At 55.6% G+C, this 27,314-nt stretch overlaps 3 protein-coding genes and 1 pseudogene across 3 annotated transcripts in view; 2 read left to right on the top strand and 2 right to left on the bottom strand.

The window, feature by feature from the left end:
• Positions 1-4,621, top strand: part of CDHR5 (cadherin-related family member 5) — a 6,991-nt gene extending 2,370 nt beyond the window's left edge. The window contains exons 4-15 of the mRNA XM_006893344.1: positions 384-476; positions 572-676; positions 762-872; positions 972-1,142; positions 1,636-1,726; positions 1,834-1,931; positions 2,030-2,233; positions 2,490-2,603; positions 2,685-2,766; positions 2,877-3,434; positions 3,691-3,896; positions 4,190-4,621. Of these exons, the coding sequence (XP_006893406.1) occupies positions 384-476; positions 572-676; positions 762-872; positions 972-1,142; positions 1,636-1,726; positions 1,834-1,931; positions 2,030-2,233; positions 2,490-2,603; positions 2,685-2,766; positions 2,877-3,434; positions 3,691-3,896; positions 4,190-4,621 (2,265 nt within the window). The remainder of the gene's footprint in view (positions 1-383; positions 477-571; positions 677-761; positions 873-971; positions 1,143-1,635; positions 1,727-1,833; positions 1,932-2,029; positions 2,234-2,489; positions 2,604-2,684; positions 2,767-2,876; positions 3,435-3,690; positions 3,897-4,189) is intronic.
• Positions 4,622-6,403: 1,782 nt separating this feature from the next.
• IRF7 (interferon regulatory factor 7) lies at positions 6,404-8,984 on the top strand. Its single transcript, XM_006893343.1, has 9 exons — positions 6,404-6,598; positions 6,682-6,889; positions 7,254-7,306; positions 7,400-7,625; positions 7,842-7,928; positions 7,998-8,084; positions 8,162-8,539; positions 8,633-8,751; positions 8,829-8,984. The coding sequence occupies exons 1-9, from the start codon at positions 6,404-6,406 to the stop codon at positions 8,982-8,984; spliced, it is 1,509 nt and encodes a 502-aa protein (XP_006893405.1).
• A 594-nt stretch (positions 8,985-9,578) lies between these two features.
• PHRF1 (PHD and ring finger domains 1) overlaps positions 9,579-27,314 on the bottom strand; it is a 35,809-nt gene continuing 18,073 nt past the window's right edge. The window contains exons 9-18 of the mRNA XM_006893342.1: positions 16,429-16,562; positions 14,885-15,060; positions 14,519-14,635; positions 13,998-14,158; positions 11,302-13,601; positions 10,941-11,262; positions 10,665-10,726; positions 10,264-10,500; positions 10,009-10,137; positions 9,579-9,722 (exon numbers count right to left, since the gene is read on the bottom strand). Of these exons, the coding sequence (XP_006893404.1) occupies positions 9,579-9,722; positions 10,009-10,137; positions 10,264-10,500; positions 10,665-10,726; positions 10,941-11,262; positions 11,302-13,601; positions 13,998-14,158; positions 14,519-14,635; positions 14,885-15,060; positions 16,429-16,562 (3,782 nt within the window). The remainder of the gene's footprint in view (positions 9,723-10,008; positions 10,138-10,263; positions 10,501-10,664; positions 10,727-10,940; positions 11,263-11,301; positions 13,602-13,997; positions 14,159-14,518; positions 14,636-14,884; positions 15,061-16,428; positions 16,563-27,314) is intronic.
• LOC102843303 lies at positions 23,341-24,327 on the bottom strand (annotated as a pseudogene).

Genomic DNA, 27,314 nt, shown 5'->3' with positions numbered 1-27,314 from the left:
GGATGGAGGGAGGAGGGAGGATGGAGGGAGGGTGGAGGGAGAATGAAGGGAGGATGGAGAATAGAGGAGGGAGGATGAGGAAGGATGGAGGAGGGATGGAGGGAGGAGGGATGGAGGGAGGATGGAGGGAGGGTGAAGGGAGGCAGGATGAGAGAAGGGAGGATGCAGGGAGGGAGGGAGGGAGGATGGATGGAGTAAGGGAGGATGGATGAGGAGGGAAAATGGATGAGGGAGGGAGGAGGGAGGAAGATGGATGGATGGATAAGTTGGAGGAGGGAGGGAGGAAGGAATGAGGAATGAGCCTGAGCAGGGCCCCAGGGCTCAGGTCCACGATGAGTCAGGCACCTGCAGGAAATGACTCCACCCACCCCTTGCTGTCTCAGGTGACTCAGCTGCTTGTGATAGTTTCTGTGAATGATGTCAACGATAACGCCCCCTTCTTCCCCTTTAACATCACAACTTTGAATGTGAGTGAGGTGAGTTCAATGGAGCAGGGGATGGGCACGTGGGATGGGCACAGGGCACCGAGGGGCATGAATGTGGCAGGAACAAGCCCCTTCTTCATCCTCAGGATGCCAAGATAAACTCCGTTGTCATCCCTGCGACAGAGCTGGAGGCTCAGGACCCAGACCAAACTGACACCTCCTTGTTCTACACCCTCCAAGAAGTCACCCCGGTCCGTGAGCCCAACAGTGCCCCTCAAGTCTGCGGCCTGCCTCCCCACCTCCCCCCAGGGTCTCAGGCTGGCCTCCTCTTCCCAGGGTGCCAGTGATTTCTTCTCCTTGCTGAGTCCAACCAACCCCTCCCTGAAGCTGGACAAGCGACTGGACTTTGACAAGTGTCCAAGCATGACTTTCCGCCTGCTGGCCCGGGTGAGCTGGTCACTCTCCCCGAGTCCTGGACATTCGAGTCCTTGTCAGAGCTGCCTTAGCCTGGCCCCGGCCTGACTTTGTGTGTGGTGGGTATTACAGGACACACAGGAAGAGAACGTCACTCCTAGCCACACGGCCACTGCCACGCTGACCCTGCGCATCCTGCCAGCTGACCTGCGCCCACCCTGGTTCCTCCCCTGCTCTTACTCTGACGGTTTTGTCTGCATTCAGGCCAAATATGAGGGGGCAGTCCCTACAGGACAGATACTGGTAATAGGGGTGGCTTAGGCTGGTGGCTTCTAAGCACCCTCAGTTCTCAGGGTCCAGGTACATCAGGGAGTGCTGTGGGCCAGCGCTGAGGTCTATTGTCAAATGGTCACTTTCCTCCACTGGCTAGCCTCTCCCACTTCAAATCCCTTCTGGACTCCTGCTCGAGCAGAGGAGGACCCTAGCTGTCCTGGGAGGTGGAGGTGGGGGTGGGAGGTAGCCTGGGGGGCCTTACTTGCTTTGCTCAAGGGTGAAGCTCAGCAGTTTGACACCCACTTAGACACTCCCTGGGTTGAAGCACCCAGAGGCCCACGTGGCAGGTGGGGCACCTGAGCTGGGGGGCCAGGAGAGATGGAGAGGAGACCCCCATATTGCGGGCAAGGTCTGCTCCAGGTGGTGATCTATTTCAGAGCCCCTCAAGGTGAAATGAGAGGAATGGCCATGCTGGGCCACCAGCACCAGCTCACGCCCCCTCGCCCTGTCCCACATTCCGCAGCCAGACCCCCTCACACTACGTCCCGGACCCATCTACGCCGTGGACGGAGACTCAGGAATCTCCCAGCCCATCATTTACAGCATTGTGACGGGTGAGTCTTGGCAGGACAGAACCTGATCCCACTGTGGGCTCATGCGGGCTGAGGACGTCCATGGACCCCAGGCAAGGGGCCAGGACTGAGTAGCTGGCCTCCCCCAGGCAACCAGGATGGCGTGTTCTTCATCGATGCGGACTCTGGCAACCTTACTGTGACCACAAGCATTCCCAGGCCCACGACCTTCCAGCTGGTGGTCAGGGTAGGTTTCGGCACAGGACTGGGGGTGGGGTCTGGCTAAGTCTCCACTGCCCAGCAGTGGGGTCCAGACTTGGTGTTGAGTGCTGCCTCCACTCCCAGGCTGAGCAGGTAGACAACGCAGACCGGTACTCGGTCACCACTCTCTTAGTGAAGGCCCTTGCAACTGCTGGGAGTCCCCCCAGATTCCCGCAGAGCCTGTACCGTGGCACCACGGCCTTGGGCTTGGGCATTGGAGCCGTCATCAAGAATGCTTCCAACCCCTCGGAGCCTCTGAGGGTCCAGGCTCAAGACCCCGACTTCCCGGTAAGAAGTGTTTGTGAGGATGCCCAGTGCTGGCTGAGAAGGGCCCTCCTGCCTGTGTGTGGGACTTGCATATGACGAGTGCATGTGTGCGTGTGACTTCCTGTGTGTACACAACAGTGTGCATGTGTGTGCACATGTGTGTATACACGTTCAAGTGTCTGTGTGCGATTCCATGAACATATGAACGTCCATGCATGCTGTCTGTGCCCATACGCGGTGTGCTGACTGTTCCTGACCCCTTGCTACTCACCTCCAGGACTTCAACTCTGCCATCACATACAATGTTACCAACAGCTCAGTCTTCAGGATGGAAGGGGAGACCATGGTTACCAGGGTCGCTGTGGAGGCAGAGGGAGTCTTCTATGTAGAGGTGCGGGGGGAGGCCTTGCTCCTTGTTCAGAGAGCCTGGGTCAGGAGTGGAGAAGGAGGTACAAACAGCTTTCCCACCCAGGTGGAGGCCAAAAACATGGGGACTTCCGCCAGGGTGACCACTGTGGTGGAAATACAGGTTCAGGAGCAGGTGTCCACTCCAGGTGAGCTCCTTAAGGGGGTCCCCCAGTGAGCTCTCTGAGGGCAGCTCAGGGCTGGCTCCAGCCCAAGGAATGGGTATTGGGCTGAGGCCCCACCCTGTCCTGGCTCCCAGGGCCCTTCACATCCCCCACACCCTCGGAGGCCGGAAGAACAACAAGCATCTCCAGCAGCACCACCATGGAAGGCTCCAGGCCCCCAGGACCCACGCAGGAGCCCTCCCCCGGGCCCCCTCCCACCGGCTCTGGGGGGAGCACGGGCCCGCCCCCACCCTCAGGCACAACCCTAAGACCAGCAGCCTCTACTACTGTTGGAGGCCATCCCAGCGTGGGAACCAGCAGGCCTCTCCCTCCAGCCACACCCAGCAGTGGGAGCTCAGAGTCAACTCCAGAGCTAGGACCCTCTCCTCCAATACCCCCCAAGCCCACGGGGCCCCCTGGGCCTTCTCAGGGCCCCCCTACAAGCAGCTCTGGTGGGGGCACTGGTCCACACCCACCCTCAGGCACTTCTGTGAGGCCCCCTGTTTCCACCACACGTGGGGAGACTCCCAGTGGGGGAGCCAGCACCTCGTCCTCACCAGGCACGCCCAGCGGTGGAGGCTCAGCACTGACCACGGAGCTCAGACCCTCTCAGCCAACAACCTCCAGCTCCAGCACGTCTCCAGGATCCTCAGGTAGCCCCTTCCTCTTTCGTTCTGGACCCTAACCCTGCAGTCTCTGTAGCTCCGCAGCCTGACCTCTGCCAGGCATGCACTGGGCCACTTCTGGTCTGGACAGGGTGGGCAGAGACCAGATACGGGGCCCAGCACTCGCTGCCCCGCAATGCTCCTCCCTGTTACATTTGGGCGCCTCCTTGCTGGTGGGTTGCAGGAGTGAGGCCCTGCTATGAGCTTGGCCTAAGAGGCATCGCTGGGTGCCTGTTGTCCTCAGGGCCCCCTGGGAGCGGGGAAGGCAGCACTGCAGGAGGTGATGGCCCAGGCGGTGGTGACACTGAAGAACAGGGCTTCTCAGTAGTTGAGATGGCAGCCGTTGGTGGGGTGCTGGGTGCCGTCCTGCTGCTGGCTTTGCTGGCCCTCGCTGTCCTCATCCACAAACACTACCGACACAAGTTCAAGTGCTGCTGTGGTAAAGCACAGGTGAGCCAGGGCTGGTGGAGGGGGTTCTCCAGGGGGAGGTGGAGAGACAGACATGGAGAGGGAAGGACGCAGATGCCAGGGCTGGGGCAGAGAGATGGGGCGTGGAGGTGAGAAAGAGAACAGGACATGAGATGCTTTGGCGCTGGGAGAAGTGGAATGTGCCCCAAGGCTTCCAAAGACAGACAGCAGCAGAAGAGCTGAGGACAAGGGGCCACCGCAGGTGTCTGAGGTCAGGTGGAGGGCGCCGAGCTCCGGGCTCTGGCTGACCTGCACGGCTGTGGCCTCGCCCACAGGACACGCTCCCTCTAGTCTTTGACAACCCAGTTTTGCAAACTGACAGCGAGGCCAACTGGGCGCCTGCCCCCAGTCCACCCCCGCCGGAAGCCTCGCCCCCGCCCCCGGAACTCCAGCCTCCTGCGCCAGCCAGCCTGGGGCACGCTCGCCAGGCAGCCCCCAGCCCTGAGCCCCTGAGTCCGGGGGCCCCCAACCCCGCAGCGACGGCGGCGGCGCCTGCAGGGAGCAGTCCCACTGCCGTGAGGTCCATTCTGACCAAGGATCGGCGGGCCGAGGGTGGCTACAAGGCGGTGTGGTTCGGTGAGGACATTGGGGCCGAGGCGGATGTGGTGGTCCTCAACGCGCCCACCTTGGACGACGGCGACACGGGCAGTGAGAACAGCGACGACGACGACACAGGCCCGGCCGAAGCTGACTCCACCTACATCTAGTGAGCCCGCCCATCGAGGCTGGGCCCCCACATCGCCCCCTCCCAGCCGCACACAGAATAAAGTGACGTTTCCAAGTCGCTGCCCAGGCTTCCTCAATACCACCTGCTGCGGTGCAGAGGGAAGGAGGGCGAGTGTGGGGCGGTGGGCCCCCCCCGGACCAGCTGCGCCGGTGGGAAGTCCCTCTCCGAGTCTAGCCACAGCCCCTGGAAAAACGACTCCCTACCCAAAGCCTGAGGGACCCCGCAACCCCGTAGAGAGGGAAGGGCTTCCTTCTGAGGCGGGGTCTGGGGACACTTCTGTGGCCTGGGCAGGGGGTGGACAAGGTGGGCCCTTGGCCGAGGAGGGAGCGGGCTCGCGGGGCGTGGAGCCGAGGGGTGCGCGGGGCAGGGAGTGGGGCCCAGGTGCGCTGGTCAGGGGGTGCGCGGGGCCAGGAGCGGCAGGGGGACACCAGCATTGGACACTGACTCACGCCTCCTCCGCCACCGAGACCTCGAGGCCCCGCCCACGGCGCGCCTCTCCTATTGGCCCCGCCCACCACGGAGGGCTCCCTCCCTGTCGCTCCACCCCCTACCGTACGGCCCTGCCCACAATGCACAGCCCCTCCCCGCATAGCCCCGCTCCAGGCCAGGCCACGCCCACTAAGACCTCTCTCGTGTGGCCCCGCCCCTCCCGCGCGGCCCCGCCCCGCCGCTATAAAAGCCACCTGCTCTGTTAGCGAGCAGGAGACACTTTCCCCGAGCCAGCGCCTCGGGTATCCAGGTATCAGGGAACCCTGGTCCACGCGGGAATGCACGGAGGCTAGACCTCCCGTGGGAGCTATTAGAAGGGTGGGCGCCTCGGGAGCAGAGGGACGGGAAACCAGGTACTTGCAGGTGGAGTGGCGGGATCCGTGAGATTGAGAGAGGCCGGAGGTCAAGTGTACAATGGGGGTTATGGACGGAGTGCTGGGTGTTGAGGGGTTCGGCGATCGGTCGGGGCTGAGAGGAGGCCTGGAGCTGAGGATCAGAGGTGCGGCTTGGGCAGCGGATGGGGGGTGGGCATCGGATGGGGGGTGAGGATCAGAGGTGCGGCTTGGGCAGCGGATGGGGGGTGGGCATCGGATGGGGGGTGGGCATCAGATAGGGGAGTGGGCATCAGAAGGGGTTGGACATCAGAAGGGGGTGTGTATTGGGGGTAGGGCATTGGAGGGGGGTGGACATCGGAAGGGGGTGGGCATCGGATTAGGGCTGGACACCAGGGCCGCGGAGGGCCTGCTGCCGGGAGGTCAGTATTGTGGGATGAAAACACTTTGGGGCGACCCCCCCCCCCCCACCCTCCCTGAGGGCGGAGACAGCACTGGGTGGTGGGCAGGAGGCCCTGTCAGTCTCACAGTTAGGTTTCGTTTTCCTGCGACCTCGCGGTTTCGCTTTCTGGCCTGCCTGCCCCCTTCCTCCGCGTGACTATTCCCCGTGTCTGTAGGGTCCACTGGGTTGACCGCAGCACCAGGCTGGACTCTGGCTTAACAACTGTGACCGCACATGTCACCACTGGCCACATCTGCAGTCACATCCACAGCCACCTTTGCCAGGAAGTCCACCTAGGCAATGTCCGTGGCTGCCCCTGCCAGTCCACGCCTGTGACCCCACCCCCCAACACCGCGTCACTCCTGCGGTCACAGCCCGACCACCTGAACACACAGCCGTCACCCAGCCCACTCGGTCTGCTCTGTCCCTGCAGAGGGAGCAATGGCCGCGGTGTCGGAGAGGTTAGTCCCGGGGCCTCTGGGGACCTTTCGGGCGCGCCATGCCTGGCCTGACGCCCCCTCCTGCCGGCAGGGCGGCCCCGCGTGTGCTGTTCGGAGAGTGGCTTCTGAGTGCGGTCAACAGCGGCCGCTACGAGGGGCTGCGGTGGCTGGACGCTGCCCGCACACGCTTCCGTGTGCCCTGGAAACACTTCGGACGGAAGGACCTGGACGAGGCTGATGCGCGCATCTTCAAGGTCCGGCACCGGCTGGTGACAGAGGGCGGCCTGGGCCTTCGAGCACTCGGCCCACCCACGTCTCCTCCTCTCTTCCCTCCCAGGCGTGGGCGGTGGCCCGAGGCAGGTGGCCGCCCAGCCACCACGGGACTGTTCAGCCGCCCCCCGAGGCCCCAGAGCGCGCCGGATGGAAAACCAATTTCCGCTGCGCCCTGCGCAGCACGCAGCTGTTCCAGATGCTTCAGGATAACTCGGGGGACCCCACAGACCCGCACAAGGTGTATGGGATCAGCCCTGCCCCTGGACGGGGAGGTGAGGACGCACCCGCGGGGCGCCCGGGAGGAGGGTGGGCCAACCGGAGGAGGCTCGGTGCTTTGTCCCATTGAGTGTTGAACCCACCACTTGATTCATGGGAGAAAGAGGCAATCCCTTCCCATAGAAATTTATGGCCTCCGAAAACCGCTGGGGTGGGAGGCGGCCCTCAATGGATTCAGAGCAGGACAACAGCGGCAGGGAGCGACAGCAGGAAGTTCTCACCCCTCCACACCTACGCCATGGGATCAGGGTCGATGGTGGTGACAGAGGGAAAGCTGGTGGACAGAGGACACACCACATCACTCTCATTGTGGTCACTTAGGGGTGTGTGGTCTCAGGTCCTGATAACCTCTTTCCCAAGGTCCAGGCAGCACCAGGAAGGAAGAGGCCTCAGTAGATGGCTGGCTTGTGAGGGTAAGGTCCCTGCAACTCTGGTTTCCTGGGCACCAGGACCACCTCTCTTACGTGGGCTGGAGTCTGCTTATGCTGGCCCCGTCTCCCTTACAGGGCTCGCCCTCGGGGCCACTCCTGGGAGGTGGAGAGAGGCTGGAGCCCGTGCTGGACTGGGCTGGGGCAGCAGGGCAGGATTCTGAGCCCTGCACTCCGAGCCCTTTTCCCATCCTTGCTGATGGGACCAGAGATCTCTTGCTCCAAGCTGTGCAACAGAGCCACCTCGAGGACCAGCTGCTGGAAGTGCCATGGACTGTGGACCCAGCCCCTCAACAAGCTCCGGGTGAGTGGAGGCGTTGGGGGGCCGGAGGAACAGGGGAGGAAGGGAGTGTCCCAGAGAGGCAGAGACATGGACTCGGAGCAATGTGGAGATCACGCGCTGCCCACCAGGGTCTCAAGGAGCAGGTGTTAGGGGGATGACCTTCAGAAGTGGCAGCTGCTAGCCACAGGGCAGTGGGACCGTGATGAGGGTCAGTGACCTCCATATTCCTTTCCTCAGGCCCAACAGTCGCCCTCGGGGAGCTGGCCGCACAGTGGGCAGCGGAGGCGGTGCCCAGTGGTCCTGCCCTGCCCCAAGCAATGACAGGTGAGTGAGGCCTGAACTATGGGCCAGAGGAGGCGAGGCACTAATGTCAGGGAGCTCCTCCTTCCGTAGATGCCGGCCCAAACCCCGCCCTGGAGCCGACGAAGGAGGTGTGGTCACAAGCCACGCCCTCTCCCTGCTCCTGGGTCCGGCCAACAGGTGAGCTGTCCAGGCAGGAGGCACAGCGAGGGCGGGGCTGGGCCCTCCGGTCCAGTGGCTCACAGTCTGCTTTGCAGAGCCTAGTCTGGTGGACTTGGAGGTGACCATCATGTATAAAGGCCAACCGGTGCTGCAGGAGACGGTGGGCCCGAGCTGCGTGATTCTGTACGGCGCACCCGGCCCCACTGCCAAGGCCGCAGCAGGGCGAATGGTGACATTCCCCAGCCCCGAGCAGCTCTCTGACCAGAAGCAGCTGCACTACACCGAGACGCTGCTGCAGCACGTGGCCCCGGGGCTGCGCCTGGAGCTGCGCGGCCAGTGCCTGTGGGCCCTGCGACTGGGCAAGTGCCACGTGTACTGGGAGGTGAGCAGGCCGGGGAGCAGCTCCTCGGGCTCCAGCCTGCTGCCGCGGAACACCGAAACCTGCATCTTCGACTTCGGAGTCTTCTTCAGGGGTCAGTGGTGTGTCAGCCCCAGGTTGTGGGGCCCTTGGCAGGGGGTGGCGGCCCTGCCCTCCTGCTCACTGGAGCCCTCGCCCCTGCCCGCAGAGTTGATGGACTTCCGCGAGCGACGACGCCCCAGCTCCCCCCAATACACCATCTACCTGGGCTTTGGACAGGACCTGTCCGCTGGGAGGCCCAAGGAGAAATGTCTGATCCTGGTGAAGGTGAGGACCACCAGCCCGCCCCCTCCACGGCTCTGTTCCCCTCCGGCTGACCGCTCCCCACCCTCTCCCTCCTGCAGCTAGAGCCCTGGCTCTGCAGAATGTACCACGAGGGCGTGCAGCGTGAGGGTGCGTCCTCCCTGGACAGCAGCAGCCTTGGCCTCTGCCTGTCCAGCTTCAACAGCCTGTATGAAGACATCGACCGCTTCCTCATGGAGCTAGGACAGCCCGCCTAGCTTCGACCCAGCAGTCCCCAACTGAATAAAGACCATCTCAAGAGCCAGCCGTGTCAGGGCTGGCCAGTACACCTCCTTCGCTTTCAGAGCCAATACAAAAATAAACAGGCCAGAGGGAGGGGCTTCCAGGGTCAGAGAAGCCCACCTGCTGGCCTGTATCCTGCCCAGCTCCTTATGGTGATGTCTCAGGAAAGGCCAATCCCCAGAGAAGGACGTCATGCTGGACAAAGCAGAGGGTAGGAAACAAGAGAAAGCCCCCCCCCCCATCTGCGAGGAACTGATGGCGCTTGCAGCAATGCGCCACCACAGCAAGGGCTGAGGAGGACACAGGCCTGCATGTCCTGCGGCTCCAAAGCACCTCGGCAACAACGATCCCGCCACCAGAGATCCACCGCGCATGCGCTCAGCCACACTCAAAGCTTCACTCGCTCAAATACCGAGCCAATCCACGTTGTTTCTAAAGATAATCCGTTTTTGATAAATTAGAACACAATGGAAACAGTGTATCTCTATAATATACATTAAAAAAGTCCAGTTTGAAAGGGTGAGCAGTCAGATCTTCAGAGCTGGGGCGGGGCAGGCTAGCAGGTGGCCTCAGCTCTCCACCTCCTGGGCAGGCGGCCCCTCCTCTGGCTCGGCCTTCTTGTGTTTGCGCATGTGCCTGTACTTCTCCACGTAGGCCTTCACCAGGTTGGCCACCTTCATGGGGTTGATCTCACCGCTTTTGCTGTGGCAGATCTAAGGGGTGACACACAGTGACATGGCCTTGTCAGTGGAGGGTCCCACAGTCCAGGCCTTGGAATCCCCACGTGCACCCTGTCTTTGCAGAAACCCCTATTAAGCCCCTAGTGCTGACACCACTCCCACATTCTGTCTGTAGGAGAAACAGCAGGGCAAGTAGTCAAGCAAAGGAACTTCCCTGCCACTTTCAGGGGACGGGGCACCACCACCTGGAGTCTGACCCTGACACCTGAAGGGCTCCACCCCTGGTCCCAACCACCCGGTCCACGGGCCCTGGAGGAACCTTCTGCACGGCCTTGCGCAGAATGTCCTTGTACTCCTCCTTGGTAATCTCCCGCTTCTGGTAGAACGGCTTGATGGCCAGCTTCACTTCCTCCACTGCACGCTCCTGCATGTGTAGCTTCTTCATGTACTAGAAGGAAACACGTGAGGCCATGGAGGAGCAGCCACGGGGAGGTGGCCACAGAGGTGCGGCCATGGGGAAGCAGCAGGCTTGGGCCTCTTCCCACCCAGGAGGGGCTGGGCAGGCAGGCCTTACCTCCTCGTTCTTGGCCTTCTCCACTGTGGGTTTGGGAGCAGCTTTCTCCTCTACATCATTGGTTGTGGGGACTGGGACTGGCTCTGAGACTGTGGTCAGGGTGGTGGGAACCGAGGCCTGGGCATGGACACCCCCACAGCCTGCCAAAGGGAGGCTGCTTGGCAGGAAAATCTGGACACCGGGCTGGCTGACTGGTGCATGGGGTGGGCCACTTGAGGGCAAGGCAGGGCTGTACACCTGGCAAGAGGACAGAACATAAGCCAGACAAGGCCCTGCCCCCAGCTCACCCTGCCCGTGAAGGGAGACCCTCCCTGGAAACAGCTGAGCAGAAAGGTTGAAGTCTCACTGCCCCCAGCCCTAGCTGACTGTCTCTGTCTCTCAGGGTCCTCTCACACACTCACCTGAGCAGGGTCGACCTCAGGGAACACAGGTTCAGGAAGCGCCTGGCTGGAAGGCAGCAGGTCTGAAAAGGGCAGAGCCTGGTGTTCCACCGCAGGCCTGGAGTCCTCTGTCTCCCAGGGTTTCTGTGACCTGGTCAGCAGTGAACCTGAGGCAGAAGTTGTAGTGGGTGCTTGTTGACCACCCAAATCAGTCCCAGAAGCAACAGTCCCCAGCCATAATCAGCGTCCAACCCCCCTCCCCCCAAAAAAACAAAACCCAAAACGCTAGGTCCTCACGTTCTGCTCGGCCTTCGCTGGCCCCCTCCTCCAGAAGGTTCCAAGTGACTCTCTTCACCGGTGCCTTTGAGCGCAGCAGGGACGTCTGAGGGGCGGCTTCCTCTAGCTTGGGCCCCTCGCCTACTCTAGACCCCACCTCCTTCACAGTAGACACCATGCCCACTGTTCCGCAGTCCCCAATCCCATCTTGCCCAAGGGAAACCCTGTCCGGGGCGCCCTCTGTCAGAGATGGGGTCTGTGGGTCGTCATCACCGTGGATCAGGGACACCTCCCGCTGGATAACCGCCAGAGCTCGGCTGGTGTCCAGGTCCACATTGTGTGGCTGATACGGTGCGGGTAGGGCTGGGGACAGGGCAGGAACCGGCCCGGGTGGGGCTGGGCTGGGCAGGGCCCGCTCTGGGGAGGAGTCAGAGGTGCTCTCGGGGGAGGGTGGGGAGCTCATGTCGTCTAGCTGGAAGAAGGCCGTGTCGTTGGAGAAATCGTCGAAGACATGGCCCGCTTCCACCGAGTCCACGTAGTCCATATCATCAGGCACCATCTCCACTGGTGCCTCCGACGCCGCGGGGGCCTCCGAAGGAGCCTCCCCTTCCTCAACCGCGGGCACCGGGGGCAAGGGTGTGGCTGTCACCAATGGCTGGGCCGAGGCAGACGGCCCAGTGTTGGGATCACGGTCCTGCCCTGGCACATCGTGCGCAGGCGGCGGGGACGCCTCTTTGGCAGGCAGCTTCCTGTCTGGGGAGCGGGTCTGGGGCTGCCTGTCGCGCGACCGGGGCCGCCGCTGCTCCCGGAACCTGTGCTCTGTGCTCGACGACCGGGCCCTCCACTTGCTCCGCTCCCGGGACCGCCGCCGCCCACGTGGACGGGAGGCCCCATCCTTCCGATCGCGGCTCCGCTCCCGGCGGCGCTTGTGCCTCCGCGGACGCTCCAGGCTGCTGGGTGGGGAGCCCTCGCGGCCCCGGGATCGGGACTTGGAGCGGCGCGCCCTCTTTTTCCTGCCCTCGTGGTGCTCGTGGGCCGAGCTGCCCTCGCTGGGCGAGCGGGACCTCCGCCGGGCCCGGCCCCCCGAGCCCCGCTTCCGCTCGCGTGCCTTGGCCTTCTTGCGCCTGACCCGGTCCCGGCTGCTGGAGCCCTCGCTGGAGGAGCGCCGGGCGCGGGCCTTGGGCCGGTGCTTCCTGGTGGGGGGCTCACTGGCCTCTGGCGAGGCTGACCGAGAGCTCCTCTCGCGGGATCGGGACGCCGAGCGGCTGCGGGACCGTGTCCTCCTCCGCTCCTTGGTGGCCTCCTGGCCCCTCTGGGCCCCCTTCGGACCGCAGGCGCTGCTCTCAGAGTCGGGAGGGGACGGTGAGCGCAGCTCTACAATGCGGTGCGTGGTGGCCGCAGGTGGGTCGGGGCTGTCAGGCGCCTCGGGCTCCACCACGCAGGTGACGGTGCGCGCCTCCGAGTCGAAGAATGCGCTGCGCCGGGGCGCGTCCTCCACGTCCTCATCCTCCCCGAGCCTGGCCGCCTCTGGCCCCTCGGCCCCTGCACCGCGGCAGAGACGCCGCGCACTGGACGGTGTCCCGCGGGCGGGCTCTGGCTCCCCGAAAGCACCCCTGACCGTGTAGGAGGTGACACAGCGCACAGTCTGGCAGGCTGGCGCCTTGGGGCTGTGGATGGAGATGGTGCGGGTGATCTCTGAGGGCAGGAGGCCAGAGCCCAGTCTCTCGGGGCTGCTGCCAGGGGAGCTGGAATCAGAGCCCGTGGGCTCAAACGGGTCATAGATCTCACTCTTGAGCTGCTTGGGCTTTTTAAGTGAGAAGAGAGGCGCTGGGTTCTCCTTCCTCTGCACCTTGTTGTCTACAGGCCGGAAGGTGTTACAGAACCCAGGGCCAGGGAGGCGGCTGGAGTGGGCTGTGTTCCCAGGAATATTAATCCGAAAGCTCTCGAAAGTCGACCCCATGCCCTTTCCCCTCATGGCCCCAACAGGGGTCAGGCAGCTGTGGGAACTGGGGGCTGTGGGCTGGGGTGCCCCTGGCTCCTGCAGGCCCTGGCTCCTGGGCTGACCTTCCGCACGAACCCCACGGCCTGGCTGTGCCGGGCCCTCCCTGCCTGTCAGGTGACTGATGCAGGAGCTGGGGAAGCCCACACTCTGCCCTTGCCCGCGGGAAGGGGTTGAGTCCACTTGTCCACTGCTGTCATCTCTCTTGATCTTTGGTATTCTGGGTAGCTCAGAGATGTCCCTTCTCCTGGGAGCTGGCCTCAGGGGGCACCCCACTGCTGTAGGCCTGGCTGAGGAGTGAGAGTTTCTACTGGTGATTGTGGGAGATGTGGACCCTGGAGAGACAGCATGTTTGCCGTCTCCATTAAACTGGGGTGGGACACCATGAGACGAGCCACTAGTACTGCTGACCAAGCTCTGAGTTTGGACGACTGTGGCGCTCGGGAGTGCTGAGGGCCTCAGCCTCACAGGTGGCCTGGCTGGCTGTGCAGGGGCTCTGGGGGCCGGGGCCGGCGCCAGGACGGGCCCGCTGTGAGAGGGAAGAATAGAGCCCTCGGGCCCACTCCTGGTGAGAGCGCCCACTGGGGTTCCTGAGGGCAGCACTGAGGGCTGCGGGTCAGCAGCCCCAGAGGCTCCAGTCCCACTGGATGTGCTGAGGGAGCTGCGCTGGAGAGCCACAGGAGCTGAAATGAGAGGGGGACGGTGAAAGCTAGAAGCAGGGCCCCAGGCACATGACCTCTCCCAGATGTAGGGCCCTCCTGGCCGAGGCATGGACGGTCCCACAGCCCTACACACTTGCTACAGCTGGAGGCCCCCTTGAGTCTACCTCCATGCTGCTGAGGCCAACAACTTGCTGGAGAAGGGTTCTGAAGACACACTGAGCTGTGAGTACCTTGCATGGAGGTTTCAGAGGGTTAGGGTTAGGGGGTGGGGATGGCCCCGGGGGAGGAGACAGACATTCTTCCTGCACATGAGCAGCTGAGAAGCTAAGGGGGGCCAGAATCCAGCCAGCATGTATCTGTAGCAGCATGTTTTTTCCAGAGCCACTATGGTGGACACCCTTTAGCGCAGAAACTCACCTGCCCGCTTGGCACTGAGGGAGCCGTCTCGGTGGATGACAATGTCAGAACTACCCATCATTAGGAAACTCTGGCTGCAAAGGATGCTGCCCAGCAGGTCGGGGACAGGGGAGGCCTCCACTTGGGGCTCTGGAGCGGCAGCAGCAGCAGGAACACCCCTCCTGCAGAGATGTGAGCAAGCCCGCCACTGTTACCCAGCCTACAGCATGCTTAGGGAGCAGAAGCCTTGTTGCACTGCTGCCGTGAGGCGCACACAAGGTGGCAGAGCAACAGGAAAAGAAGGGATGAGACCACCATGCCTTGCTGCCCAGGACACCTCAGCCACATGCTGGCTTGGATCGTCCACATACTACCTTGTGAGGAGTCAGACCAGCCTGGCAAAGGGCCCAGGAGGCCTGGCACTGTGGTGCTCAGCCCCAGCTGTGACCCAGGAAACCCAGCTGTCACAGACACTGGGACACAGTCCAGTGCCTCAGCTGCAGGGTTTACAGAAGCCCTCCCTGAATGCCCCTTTCACGCACCTGGAAAGCGCCACAGAGACAGGCCGGGCTACTGGCTGGTGCGAGCGCAGTGCTGACTGGGAAAGGGCTCTCCGCTTGGCACTCAGAGGAGAAGCCGGTTGCGTGGGGATCTCTTCACTGCCGAGGGGATACAGGACAAGAGAGCAGGTGACCGTGTGGTTCACACCCCAGGGTAGAAGCACTGGCTTCTGTGGCCCCCAGGTGCTCAGTGGGGACATGCCAAGAGCCAGCACAGGGCCAGTCCCCTCAATCCTGTCCCTGCCTGTCCCACAAGTGACTCACCAGGACCTAGCAGTCACTGGTGTCCAGAGCTTATCCTACACGGGAGGGGCTGGGAAGGGGGAAGCTGCACCTAGGGCCAGTCACCTGTCGAAGGGGTCCAGCTCGTGAGGATCTCCAAACAAGGACAGTGATGCAGCCCCAATGTCAGCCCTCATCAGCCCCAGCGAGGGCTCAGCAGGTCTGTATACAGATGGAAAGGAGGTACCCAGCACTGGCCTCTGGAGGCCCAGCGTCCTGGCGATGCGAACACGGGCTGTAACCTCCTTTCTGACCTGAGTGACAAGGAAAGGGAACAGGTAACAGATTAGAGCCAGAAGGTTCTGGAAGGGCCGCTGTTGTATGTGCCATCGAGTTGCCTGTGACTCATAGCGACCCTATGTACAACAGCCCTAAACTCTGCCCTATTCTGTGCCAATGTCACCATCTCCAACATACCTGCCCCCGTTGTTACTCCAGTCACTGAATCAATCCCTCATCGAGGGTCTTCCTCTCTTGTGCTTTCCCTCCACCCTACCAAACATGATGTCCCTCTCCAAGGTCCCTCCTTGCAACATGTCCAAAGTATGTCAGACAAAGCTTCAGAATCCTTGCCTCCAAGGAGCAGCCCGACTTCACCCTCTCCAAGACAAACCTGTTCATTTTCTTAGCAGTCCATGGTATATTCAATACTCTTCTCCAACACCACTGCTCAAAAGCATCAATTCTCTATCATCCCTAGTCACTGTCCAACTCTCCGATACATAGCAACTGACTGCAAAGACCATGGCACGTATCAGGAGCACCTTAGTCTTCAGACTAATTAACACTAAAATTAGGACAAGGTCTTTATACATTCAGCTTTTACTGAACCTCCTAGACCATCAACTAACCTCAGCAACCCACAGAGCACAGCACTGCTGCTGGGAGGGCGCAGTGCGCCCTCACAAAGCCCTGTTTACAGCATACACGCAGAAAGAGAAATTGAGCGCAGGCCAAATAACAGCTGGGTTTTTTGTGTTTTTTTTTTTTAACAGCTGGGTTTTTAAAGCCACTTGGGGAGTTGACATAAAGGTCCTCAGCAGGCATCATCTCAAAATTTATATATAAAAAAATGACACATTCACTGTGGTTTCGATGGCCACCTCCCAGGAGGAGTCTTTCCTTGGAGAAATGACCAGGCAAGGCTGCAGCTGGAAGGCTGGATAAGAGAAAGTGAACCTGAGGCTTGGGTCCAAAAGGGACAGCACAAAAGGACAGATGGCAAGAGGGACACCCACTCGTGACTAGAGCTTCAGCTTCTACTCAGGGAGGGAAAAGCAGTGTTCTGGCCGAGCTCACTCAAGGATGCGGCAGGCACACAAACGAAGGTGCAGTCAGCTTTTTACAGACTTTGGTGAAATGTTCTGACCCACAGCCAGAGCAGGGGCTTGCAGGGAGCCCACAGCTGAAGCCGAAGGAATGGAGGCCTGGGCAAGGCCAGGGACGGTGACCCTGGTCTGTGTAGTGTGCCGTGAACAGACAGAAGAACCTAAGCATCCTGGCCTTGGCCCATCTCCGGCCTGCTGTCCAGCGTTGGTTTTGTCGGCAGACAGCAAAGTAAACCCAGGAAGGAAACCTTTACTGTGACACATGGCACTGACCAACGCCACACGCACCTTGAGCTTCAGCCCCTTCCTCTTCTTCACACGTGCCTGGCGTCTCCTGGATCGGGCCCCAGAGCTCTTACTTCTCACAGAGGATTTGGATGGGCCTTTCCTTCTTCCTGACACTTTCTTCCGCCTTCCTAAAGTGAAAGAAGAGAGGGATGCCCAGTCACGTGTACCAGTAGCATGTTGGGGTGCATATACCCAGACAGATGGTGCTTGTGAGAGAGAGGGTGCCCAGGGATGGACAGTGCCCGCAGGACAGACAATGCCCAGGGATGGACGGTGCCTGCAAGACAGACGATGCCCAGGGATGGATACTGTCCGTGGGACAGACTGTGCCCGGGGACGAAGGGTGCCCACGGGACGGAGGGTGCCTGAGGGATAGACTGTCTGTGGATGGACAGTGTGTGGAGATGGACAATGAGGGCAGAACATGGCTCACACTACTGAGCACCCGCTCACATGGTCCACTCGTGCGAGCACAGCTCTCAACAATGTGTTCTGTCGATTCCACTTTTGAAACCACAAGATAAACCAAAAAACCAAGAAAAATTAAAGGAACAAATCCTGATCAAGACTCAAAGTGGCTACCCTGGAGATGCGTCCAGTAACACAGACTCTGAACATCAGAGAAATGAACTGAAACTTTAAGTTGCAAACTTCCGGAGTCTTAATGGTCATCAGCTACTGAGCACGGGAGGGCGGGGACCAGAGGACACGGGAAGATGGGAGGCTGGGGGCCACAGGAGAGCGGGAGGCACAGGATAGAGGAGGACAAGTGAGGCCTCCTTCGTGATTTCTCTAACTACACAGACATGGCAGAGCACCCTGTCCACACAAGCTGCTCCCTTAACAGCTGCCCCCTGTGAAGCCACCACAGGGAACCTCACTGACTAACCGTCCACCCTGACCCAGGGCAGCCTCTGCGTTCTGTTTGAGGCCCAAGGCTGTAAATCGTACTGACACTGCCCATCTTCTTCTGAGGGAAGCACTGCTGGTTGAGAACTGTCAAAGAGACAAAGGGGCTTTTGGAGAGCAGGACAACTTGTCATGAACTGTCACCAGACCTCCTGAGCAACACACGAAAGGAGAAACGGCACCACATAATCCACACTCAATGAAATCCTGGGTGATGGTAAAGAACAATGCAGAATCTGCGAAACACCTCATGGTACAGATGGGGAGGACGTTATGTGAAATCAATCCAGTGAAAGGATAAACACTGTCTGAGTTCCTGCTATGAAAGCTTCTGGGGAGTCTGACAGCAGGAGGAACAGTCCTTGATGGTCTGCAGTGACAGAAGTGAATGAAGGGCCAGGAGCAAACAGCAGGAGTGAGGAACACAGCACTGAGCTGACAGGAAGACACAGCAGTGCAGAGGGACAGGTACACAGGCATCTCACCCTCCAGGGGGTTAAGCAGACAGGAAGACACACGGCAGAGCACGGGCACACATGCACCTCATCCTCCATGGGGTTTGGAGGCAGCAAATGGCAATAAAGAGCCAGTTCATCTGTTTCCCTTAGAGCAGCTATTGAATTTGAGCTGCCAAGAGGTGCCGGCTTTGGGTCCGTGAAACTCCCTACAGACACAGCAAGGCCTCTCTATTCAGTGGACCCTGCCGGACAGGCGAGATGAGCAGTGTGCAGTGAATGAGTCACAGCAGGGACCGGACAAGTGTAGCAGATGGTATTTCTAAATCCATCTCTACGTGCTATAAGCAGGCTCACATACACAATACAACACATGAGGCAGAACAGTGACACTTCACAGGAATAACCAAACGCCTTGAGCAAATGAGCCATTTGGTCTGGGACCACAGGACCATGACCACAGAGGACATTAAGGTCAACTGAAAGAACAAGCCATTAGGGAACAACTACTGGTCTCTCGCCACTCAAAGCAAAGTTGGTCAAAGATAGTGTCCATAGGACTAAGGGCCACATCAACTTTAGTCTCCATGATTTGAGATGAGAGCTGAATGGTGCCCACCACCGGCTCTGGGTCAGTGCAACTCCCTATGGACACATCAAGGCCGCTCCTCAGTGAGAGGAATCCTAATAGATGGTCTTGGATAGAAGGGAAGAAAACCGGAGAACACAACTAAAAACCACGCAGACCAGGCTTCCTCGTCTAGCAAGGTGGAGTTCCAAGCAAATGGCCCTCAGGAAGCTTTCTAGCTTGAAGATGAGACAGACCCCATCATTGAGCTTCCGGCCTGTCAGTGATGAGGAACATCCAGGAGGCTCGTGATCCTCAGGACAATCAGTAATTCAGAGACAAGGGGCAGCACTGGTCCAGACGCAAAACTCCGGAGGCAGAAAAAGAAGGAAAGGATAAGCAGCAAAGGCAACACAGGGAAAATATGGGAGATGTTACAACGCAGGGATTCCAATCACTGTCAAGGACCTCAACGTGTGGGAACTGTCTGTCAGTGTTAAAACATGGGGATTTCAGTCACTGTCAAGGACCCAGACATGTGGGAACTGTCAGTGTTACAAAGCGGGAGATTCTAGTCATTGTTAAGGACCCTGAAGTGTGTGAACTGTCATATGGGAAATCAATTTCCTCTATAAGTTTTCTCTCAAATCACAAGAAAACATGTAACAAAATAATCAGGAGTGGAAGACAGGGAATCACTACTGACACTTCAGAAAATAAAAGAATTTAAAGAGATTGTTATCAACAAAGTCTATGACAACAAATAGGTAATATGCCATGTGAATAAAAATAAGTTATTTTAACATAGATTAGACAAAGTCTTAAATATATATTAGATATATCAAGATATTATAATTAAAGTGTGTGTGTGTATATATGCTGCTGTTGTTAGGTGTCACTGAGTCAAGAACGACTCACAGTGACCCTACGACTGAAAGATCTGAACCCTGCTCTATCCTGTGCCATCCTCATACTTCCTGATACACAAGAGCCCACTGAAGGAGTCATAGTGTCAATCCACCTGGTAAGGGTCTTACTCTCCTTCACCGAACCACACCCTTCACAGCAGAATAGCACCTTCTAGCAACATGCTTAAAGTATGTAAGGCGAAACCTCATCATTCTTGTCTCCAAAGAGCACACCAGCTGCACCCTCTCCAAAATATATCTGTATGTTCTCCTGGCCGTCCATGGAATGTTCAGTGCTCTTCTCCAACACCACAGCTCAAAGGCGTCAATTCTTCTGTCATCCTTATTCACTGTCCAGATCTCAGATATACAGCAAGTGATCAGAAAGACTCTGTCCTGAATCAGACGCACCTTAGTCCTCAAACTGACATTCCTCCTCAATAATTTGGAGAGGTTCCTAACTGCAGATTTTCTCAGTGATACATGTCTCCTTATTTCCTGTATGTATGTATGTATCTATAAATGTACACAGAGCGAGCGAGCGAGCGTGCGCACAAGCGAGCAAATCACCAAAGTAAACACAAAACTTGACTACAAAACCTGAATAGAAAGAAACACACTAGCTAGTCCTGGGACTTCTCTGAGGGCTGGACCAACAGACATCTGCAAACACTTAAAAGGAAAGTCTGTGATCATTCTAGTTCAGCACTGTTCTGACGCCAACATGAGCACACAGTGGACAGCTGTGTCCAGGTTCAATTCAAGAGCACAAATGCAAGAAGCCTCTGGTTTCCTCAATCATCCAGCAAACTTTTTTTTTGCCATTCACCTATTTTACTCAGATAGTAGGTTTTTTTTACTATGTTTGGAAGTCAGTTCTTGCTGTGGATTAGGGCTTCCAGAGTTGCTGCTAGCTTTCCTCTGATAAATTTTATAGTCTTTGGTTTTACTCCTAGGTCCTTGATCCACTTTTAGTTTTTGTGTGAGGTATGAATCTTAAGTTTTCTGCAGATGATTTTCCAATTTAGTAGGAGATAAGAGAACTAACAAAAACCCAACTGCATGTCTGTACACTCTCTCATTGGCAGGGAACTGAAACCACTCGTAGCTGACCCTCCAGCCGGTTTCTGAGGCTGTAAATCACAGGAAGGAGAATGCCCACCTTGCTTCCGACGAGCAGCTGGTGGGTATGAACTGCCAGAGGCTCAGCCATGAGGTATGCAGTGCAAATCCCTACACGCTATACCATCAGAGCGCCTTTTCTAGACAACTCAGCTCACTGTTACCAGTTAGTGCCTACTCACAAATCACCCTCCAGTGGGTGTTCAGATGTTATAAATCGCACCAAAGGATAAACTACTCCTTTTCTCCCAAGGAGCAGCAGGTGGACTTGAACCACCTGTCTTTGGGTTGGCAGTACAACTTCTTACTATGTCATCAAAGCTCCCTTATTTCTAGAGACTGTTGTTTTTAAGCACCATCAAGTCAGCTACGACGAATAGCTGGTAGCCCTGTGAACCCTGCCTCCTGCCCTGTCCTGCCCCATCCTCATGACCTCTGTCATGCTCAAGTCCACTGTGGTAGTCACTAGATGGACCCATTCCACTGAGGACCTTCCTCTCACTGAGGGATTCCACTCCAACTCTCTAACTTTCCCAGCATAATGTTTCTTTTCTTTTTTTTAATTTGTTATATGTCATCAAATCCAATCTGTCTGGCACAGGAGGAGACTGCCCCTCCTTCTCCAGCAGAGCATCTGGTGGATTCGAACAGCCCACCTTCGGGATTGCAGGGCAGCTTCTTACCACCAGGCCATCAGAGCTCCCCTACATGTTTCTTTTTCCTTTTTTAAATTTTATTATTTTGTGTGTGTCTGTGTACTGTTAAATGGGATCTGACTGGTACAGGAGTTTACCCCTCCTTCTTGAGCAGAGCATCTGGTTGATTCGAACCACTTACTTCTGGGATTGCAGTAGAGCTTCTTGCCACTAGACCACCAGAGCTCCCTACCAGCATAATGTTTCTTAAGGACTGGTTTCACTGAAAAATATGCCCAAAGATGAAATTCCACTTTGCCTCTAAGGAGCATTCTTACCGCACTTCTTCCAAAACAGATTTGTTTGTTCTTTTGACAGTCCATGATATTTCAGCACTCTTCTTCCACACAATTCAAAGGCATTAATTCTTCTGTCATCCTTATTCACTGTCCAATTTCAGATGAATCATGTTGTTATGTGCCGTGGATTTGCTTGCGACTTCTGTACAATCCTATGTACAACATATGTACTATGTACAACTATGTACAACAGCTCTGAACCCTGCTCTATTTTGAGACCTTATTGTCTCTGACATATCTACCCCTATTATCCGAGTCACTGAGCCAATCCATCTCATCCAAGGCCTTCCCCTCCTGCGCTGTCCCTCCTCCTTCCCAAGCATGACGTCCCTCTCCAAGGACTGGTCCCTCCTTGCAATATGCCCAGAGTAAGTCAGACGGAGCTTCAGAATCCTTGTCTCCAAGGAGCAGCCTGGTTTCACCTGTTTGTTCTAGCAATCCATGGTATATTCAATATTCTTCTCCAGCACCACAACTCAAAGGTATCAACTCTTCTATCATCCCTAGTCATGGTCCAGCTTTCTGATGATGCACAGGAAACAATGAAAAATGCCATGGCTTGGGCCAGGTGCATGTAAGTCTTTAAACTACCATCTTGCTCTTTGGAACTTTGGAGCCTCTGACAGCAGATCTCACTAAAGCAGTAAGTCTTTTGGTTTCTTGATTGTTGCTACCATGGATGCTGATTGTGGATCCAAGTAAAATGAAACTGCCAACACTTTCAATCTTTTTTCCATTTATTATGGTGCCTACTGGTCCACTGAGAAGATTTTTATTTTCCTGATGCCACATTCTTTATCATAAAGCCCAGCTTCTCGAATTCTTGGCTCAGTGTAGAACCCTAACACACAGCTTTCCTGATTTTAGGCCATGCAGTGTTCCCTTGTTCTGTTTAAACAATAGCTTTTTGGTCTAGGTTTCACAAGAGCAGAAGTGAGTGTTCTGGGATTCCCATTCTTCTCCATGTTACCCATAATTTGTTATGATCCACAGAGTCAAAAAGTCTTCGCATAATAAACAAAACACAAGTACAACTCTGATAGTCTCTGTTTGCAGCCCAAATCCACCCAATAAGGGGTAATGCTATATATCCCTATGCCATGGCCTACTGTTTTTTTGTTTTTCCAAGGGAGCCTCACATATTAAATTTTTAACTAGATTCTCTGAATTCAAAGTTAAGGGTGAGCAGAAGAGGCACAGGTCATGGGTTCTGTGCCTGAAAACAAAACCACTGAGGCCGTCCTGCAAATGAAGTGACTTATGTCTCTTAAGAAAAAAAGTCCTTGCAGGGTGGGGGGAAGAAATAGGAAATCTCTGAAGTTTTCAAAGGCATAGTATCTTCCCCATGTTGCTCTCTTGACCTGGTGCATCCAAAGAAGAGAGTGCTCCAGGGTTCAATCTTCAAGGACTCAGCTTTTTAAAAATTTTTTTTAATTATTATTTTTTGTGCATGTACCGTCAAATCACATCTGACTGGTATAGGAGGAAACTGTCCCTCCTTCTACGGCAGAGCATCTGGTGGATTTGAACCATGTACCTCTGGGATTGCAGTACAGCTTCTTGCCACTAGGCCACCAGGGCTCCCCTAGGACTCAGCTTTTTTAAAATTAAGATTTTAATGCAAGTTTATAGAGAATATGGATTTCCATTCATTCATTGTTCCTCATTTTTGCTCCTGCCCACCCACCCCTAGTTTGCTTTTCTTTCTGAAAAAAATTCTTTCATTTTTGTAGAATGTTGTTGTGCCCCTGGAAGGATTCAGCTTTTTGCAAACATATGCAAATACATTCCTCATTAGAGTTTCAGGTTGTCTATTTTTTTTAGTTGGTTGGTTGGTTTTTGAGATTAATAACAAGCAATATGCTTGGATTACAGGTTCAAGTTCCACTGGAATGCAAAGTTTCTTCTCCTCTTCTGGCAGTGGAAAGCCATCTTTTAAAGACCAGGAAATCATGAGCTTCTGAAGTGGAACAAGGTGGTGTTCTGGTTCAACTGAAAATACCCTTTTAGATTGGCTGGTAGGTGGTGGTGATGATGATGGAGTTCCTGTAGCTGGGCCTGTTTGCATAGGGGTCGGAGCCTGGCCAAGCCAGCATGGGGACAATCTGGGCCATGTCCCTCACCATGTTCCCAGGGATGTGGCTGGTCCACTTGGAGAGTGCTTCTAGGTTCACAGGCTTTATGATCTGCTCTGTGGACTTCTGGATCTTGGACAGCAAGATGCCATTCCACCCGGCTTGCCGATGAGGTCCTCATGGTGCAGGACTGTGTTGCTCCAGGTGACGCCCAGAAAGTTGAGAATGAGTCTGAGGAGCACTTGGGGTGCAGCACCAGTTGCTTGTAGACCACCAGCAGGCACTTGTCCCTGCTCACTTCCAGGCACTGGGCGTACATCACATCTATGGCCTGGTTCCACCTGGGAAGGCAGTCCCAGTAGCTGCTGAGGTCGAAGCCTGTGATGGTGACCTTGCGTGTAATCATGGAGCGCACCGAGGCTCAGCCGTCATGCACCATGAGCAGGAACTTGGAGTTGGGGAAGAGGTGTGACAGGCAGATAGATGACTTGAACATGAAGGGGTCCTTGTTACACAGCACACAGGCCCGCCGTGTTTGGCAATCACCTTGAGTATGAAAGCCTGCATGACGGCGCCTAGAACCTCGTTCATCATGCCGGCCTCCAGCCTCATCTTAGCACCTCGCCTGTCACACTGGCCTCGTCCAGCTGCAGCTTCTCCTGGCTTGACTGAGCCCAGGCCTGGCCCATGGACAGCACATGCGGGATGATGGGCATCTCCTGCCTCAGTGACCCTGCAGGTGCGAGCTGAGCATGACGCACATCAGTGTGGTCCTGCTGCAGGGCACACTGCCCACGAAGGTCAGCAGCATGGCCTTGCTGTAGCGGTACTCCACATGGGTGGTGCCTGCCAGCACCAGCTCCTCCTGCCTGGCCACATGGACCGCCATGGCTCCACCAGCCTGCCTGCACCAGCAGGCTCCGTACCAACAGGCTCATGCTCGGGCCATGGCCTCTTCTGAAGCAAGGTGGAATGTCTGTCAGTTCCCTGTTGTTCTATATACTAGTAGTGGTGCAATCAGGAAATGACATGAATAATTCCAAGAATTAAATAATAAAAGCCCCCAATTTTTGAATACGTTTAACAAAGAAGTGTAGCTGTATCTCCTGAAAACGACTTGATGGCTCTGGGACATCAGCTGTCAATCAGCTGTGAGGAGGCCCTTGTGTTGCACTGGGACTCCACACAATGGAGGTGGGAGTTCTCCCTGAAGCAGTGTCTACACGATGCATTTCTCTCCAGCAGAAAGAAAAGCTCATCCTGAAGCCGACAGTCAAAATAAACCAGATAAGAACAAGATCTTAGCTTGGAGTGCTCGCCCTCTGCAACTGCTGCCCGCCAACGTCCCAGTGGCATAGGGAACACAGAGGTGAGAGCAACACAACGGTCATTTCACAAAAAAGTTATGAACAACTGATTTTGTACCAATCTACAAAGCAGGTTCTTCAGAAGAGTAAAGATGAATTGATGCTTTTGAATGGAATGGTGGTTTTGGTAACTGGCTATCTCATGGGCTGCCAAAGAAACAAACAGATCTGTCTTGGAGGAAGTGCATTCAGAATGCTTCTCACTGGCAAGGATCTGGAACTTCCTCTCCTGTATGTTATCAAAAGAGGCCAGTTCCAGGAAGGACATTATGCTAGGAAAAGTTGAGCATTAGCAAGAAAAGACAAGACTCTCAAGAAGACAGACTGACAGAATGGCTGCCACCCTGCGCTTGAGCATGGTGCCAGTTCTGAGGGCGGTACAGGTCGGGACGGTGCAGGACGGGACAGTGCAGGACAGGGCAGTGCAGGACGGGGCGGTGCAGGACGGGGCGGTGCAGGACAGGGTACACACAGAGTTGGTACCAGGAGGAGTCAACATGACAACAGCAAAGTGTGGGAAGACAGAGCAGTCAGTCAGTTTAACAATTGGACCTCCATGTGCAGAAGATAAACTGAGGTCTTTAATGCACTGACCAGCACTTAACTGTCAGTGTGCTGTACCATGTGGCCTTGGTGTCGCTTGATGCTGAGAGTTCTGCCAAACACCAGAGGGGTCACTCAAGGTGGACAGATTTTAGCAGAGCTTCCAACGAAGAAGCAGAATCAACCATCTCCTTATGACAAAACAAGCCCTTGGAAACCCTATGAGCATCAGACCGTCTCAGGACAGTGCTGGGAGATGAGTCCTTAATGGGAGAAGTATTCAAGAAGCGAGCTGGGAAGATTTACCTCCTCAAATTAGGGTCAACCTTAACGACACAGATCAAGTCATTCACCCAATAAAAAACCTTTATTTGCTGATGTTGCAAAATGAGGACAGCCAGCTGCAAACACCCATTAATAACTGGAGTGTGGCATGCACAAAAGAATGAATCTAGGTCTACCTGAGGAAATACGAAGAAATCAAACAGACTCTGTACAGAGAGGGTGGAGAAGCTCAATATCAGCAGTCAAACAAAGCCAGGGCTGACTGCAAAACAGGCCAGCTATTACTCATGTGCAAGTTCAACTGAAGCTGAACAAAATTAAAATAAACCATGAGCGACAAAATACAACCTTGAGTTTATCCCACCTGAATTGGAAACCCATCTCAAGAACAGATTTGACTGAAGACCAGATGAATTGTGGGAATGACATCAAGAACGACATTCATGAATAAAGTAAAAAAAATCACTAAAAAGAAAGAAAAAAAAATAGCTGAGCAGAAGATTTCAAAGGGCAGCTCAAGAATCAAAGCAAAATACTAAAAGTCCAAAACCAAGATACTCAAAGAACTTCAGTTAGAAAATTAAAAGGGAAAAACCAGCTGAAAGAACCAGAGCCAAGTCAAGCTCTGAGCTTGTACTACTGCAGGCCCCACGGAAAAAGTGCTGAGTGAGTGCTGCGAGAAGTATCAAGAGTTAGAAGGAGTATGTAGTCAAGTGTGCCAACATCTGGACTGACTGGCACCAGTCAAGGAAGCAGCATATGGTCAAGAACAGTCCTGAAAGAAGCGTAAGCCATATTAAAGGCATTGGCAATAAAAAGCCCCGAGGAATTGATGGAGTACCAACTGAGGTATCCGAGGAAACAGATGCAGGCCTAAATGTGCTAACCAGTCTGCTAAGAAATTTAGAAGACAACTACCTAGCCAACTTGTTCTAGAGACCTATATTTGTTCCTAGTCCAAAAAATAGGAGACACAACAGAATGCGGAAGTTATTGAACAATACCATTAATACAAGTAAAAGCTTGCTTTTGCATTAGCACAATCAAATGTTCTGGGATTCCCATTCTTCTCAGAGTCAGCCACAGCTTATTGTTATCCACACAGTCAAAAGCCTTTGCATAGTCAATGAAGCACAGAGAGACATTCTTCTGGTATTCTTTTCTTTCTGCCAAGATCCATCTAACATTAGCTATAATATCCCTAGTACAAGGACCTCTTCTAAATCCAGCCTGCACATCTGGCAGTTCTCTGTTGACATATTCTTCCAAACATTTTTGGATAATTTCCAGCAGAATCTTACTTGCATGTTATATTAATGATATTGTTTGATAATTTCCACACTCCATTGGGTCACCTTTCTTTGGAATGGGAACAAATATCAATTTTCTCCAGTTAGTCGGCTATCCTCCAGATTTCTTGGCACAACTTACGAGCACATCCAGGGCAGTGTCTGTTTGTTGAAATATGTCAATTGGTATGCCGGCAACTCCTGGAGCCTTGGTTTTTGCTAATTCCTTCAGAGCAATTTGAACTTCCTCCTTCACCACCATAGGCTCTTGCTCATATGTCATTTCATGAAATTCCTCTGTGTCAGCCAATTCCTTCTGATACAGTGACTGTGTATTCCTTCCATCTTCTCTTCATTCTTCCTGG

The sequence above is a fragment of the Elephantulus edwardii genome, unplaced genomic scaffold, assembly GCF_000299155.1.
Source record: "Elephantulus edwardii isolate Elephantulus edwardi_28Jun2011 unplaced genomic scaffold, EleEdw1.0 scaffold00126, whole genome shotgun sequence".
Classification (NCBI taxonomy): Eukaryota; Metazoa; Chordata; class Mammalia; order Macroscelidea; family Macroscelididae; genus Elephantulus; species Elephantulus edwardii.
The sequence above is the reverse complement of the archived record's forward strand: the minus strand, read 5'-3'. Positions and strand labels throughout refer to the sequence as shown.

Bases quoted from the DNA above. Each gene is read 5' to 3' on its own strand.
- IRF7 (XM_006893343.1), top strand. From the start codon at position 6,404: ATGCCTGGCCTGACGCCCCCTCCTGCCGGCAGGGCGGCCCCGCGTGTG. The intron at 7,929-7,997 runs GTGAGTGAGGCC...CTCCTTCCGTAG, and splicing joins CCTGCCCCAAGCAATGACAG to ATGCCGGCCCAAACCCCGCC. The intron at 8,085-8,161 runs GTGAGCTGTCCA...TCTGCTTTGCAG, and splicing joins CTCCTGGGTCCGGCCAACAG to AGCCTAGTCTGGTGGACTTG.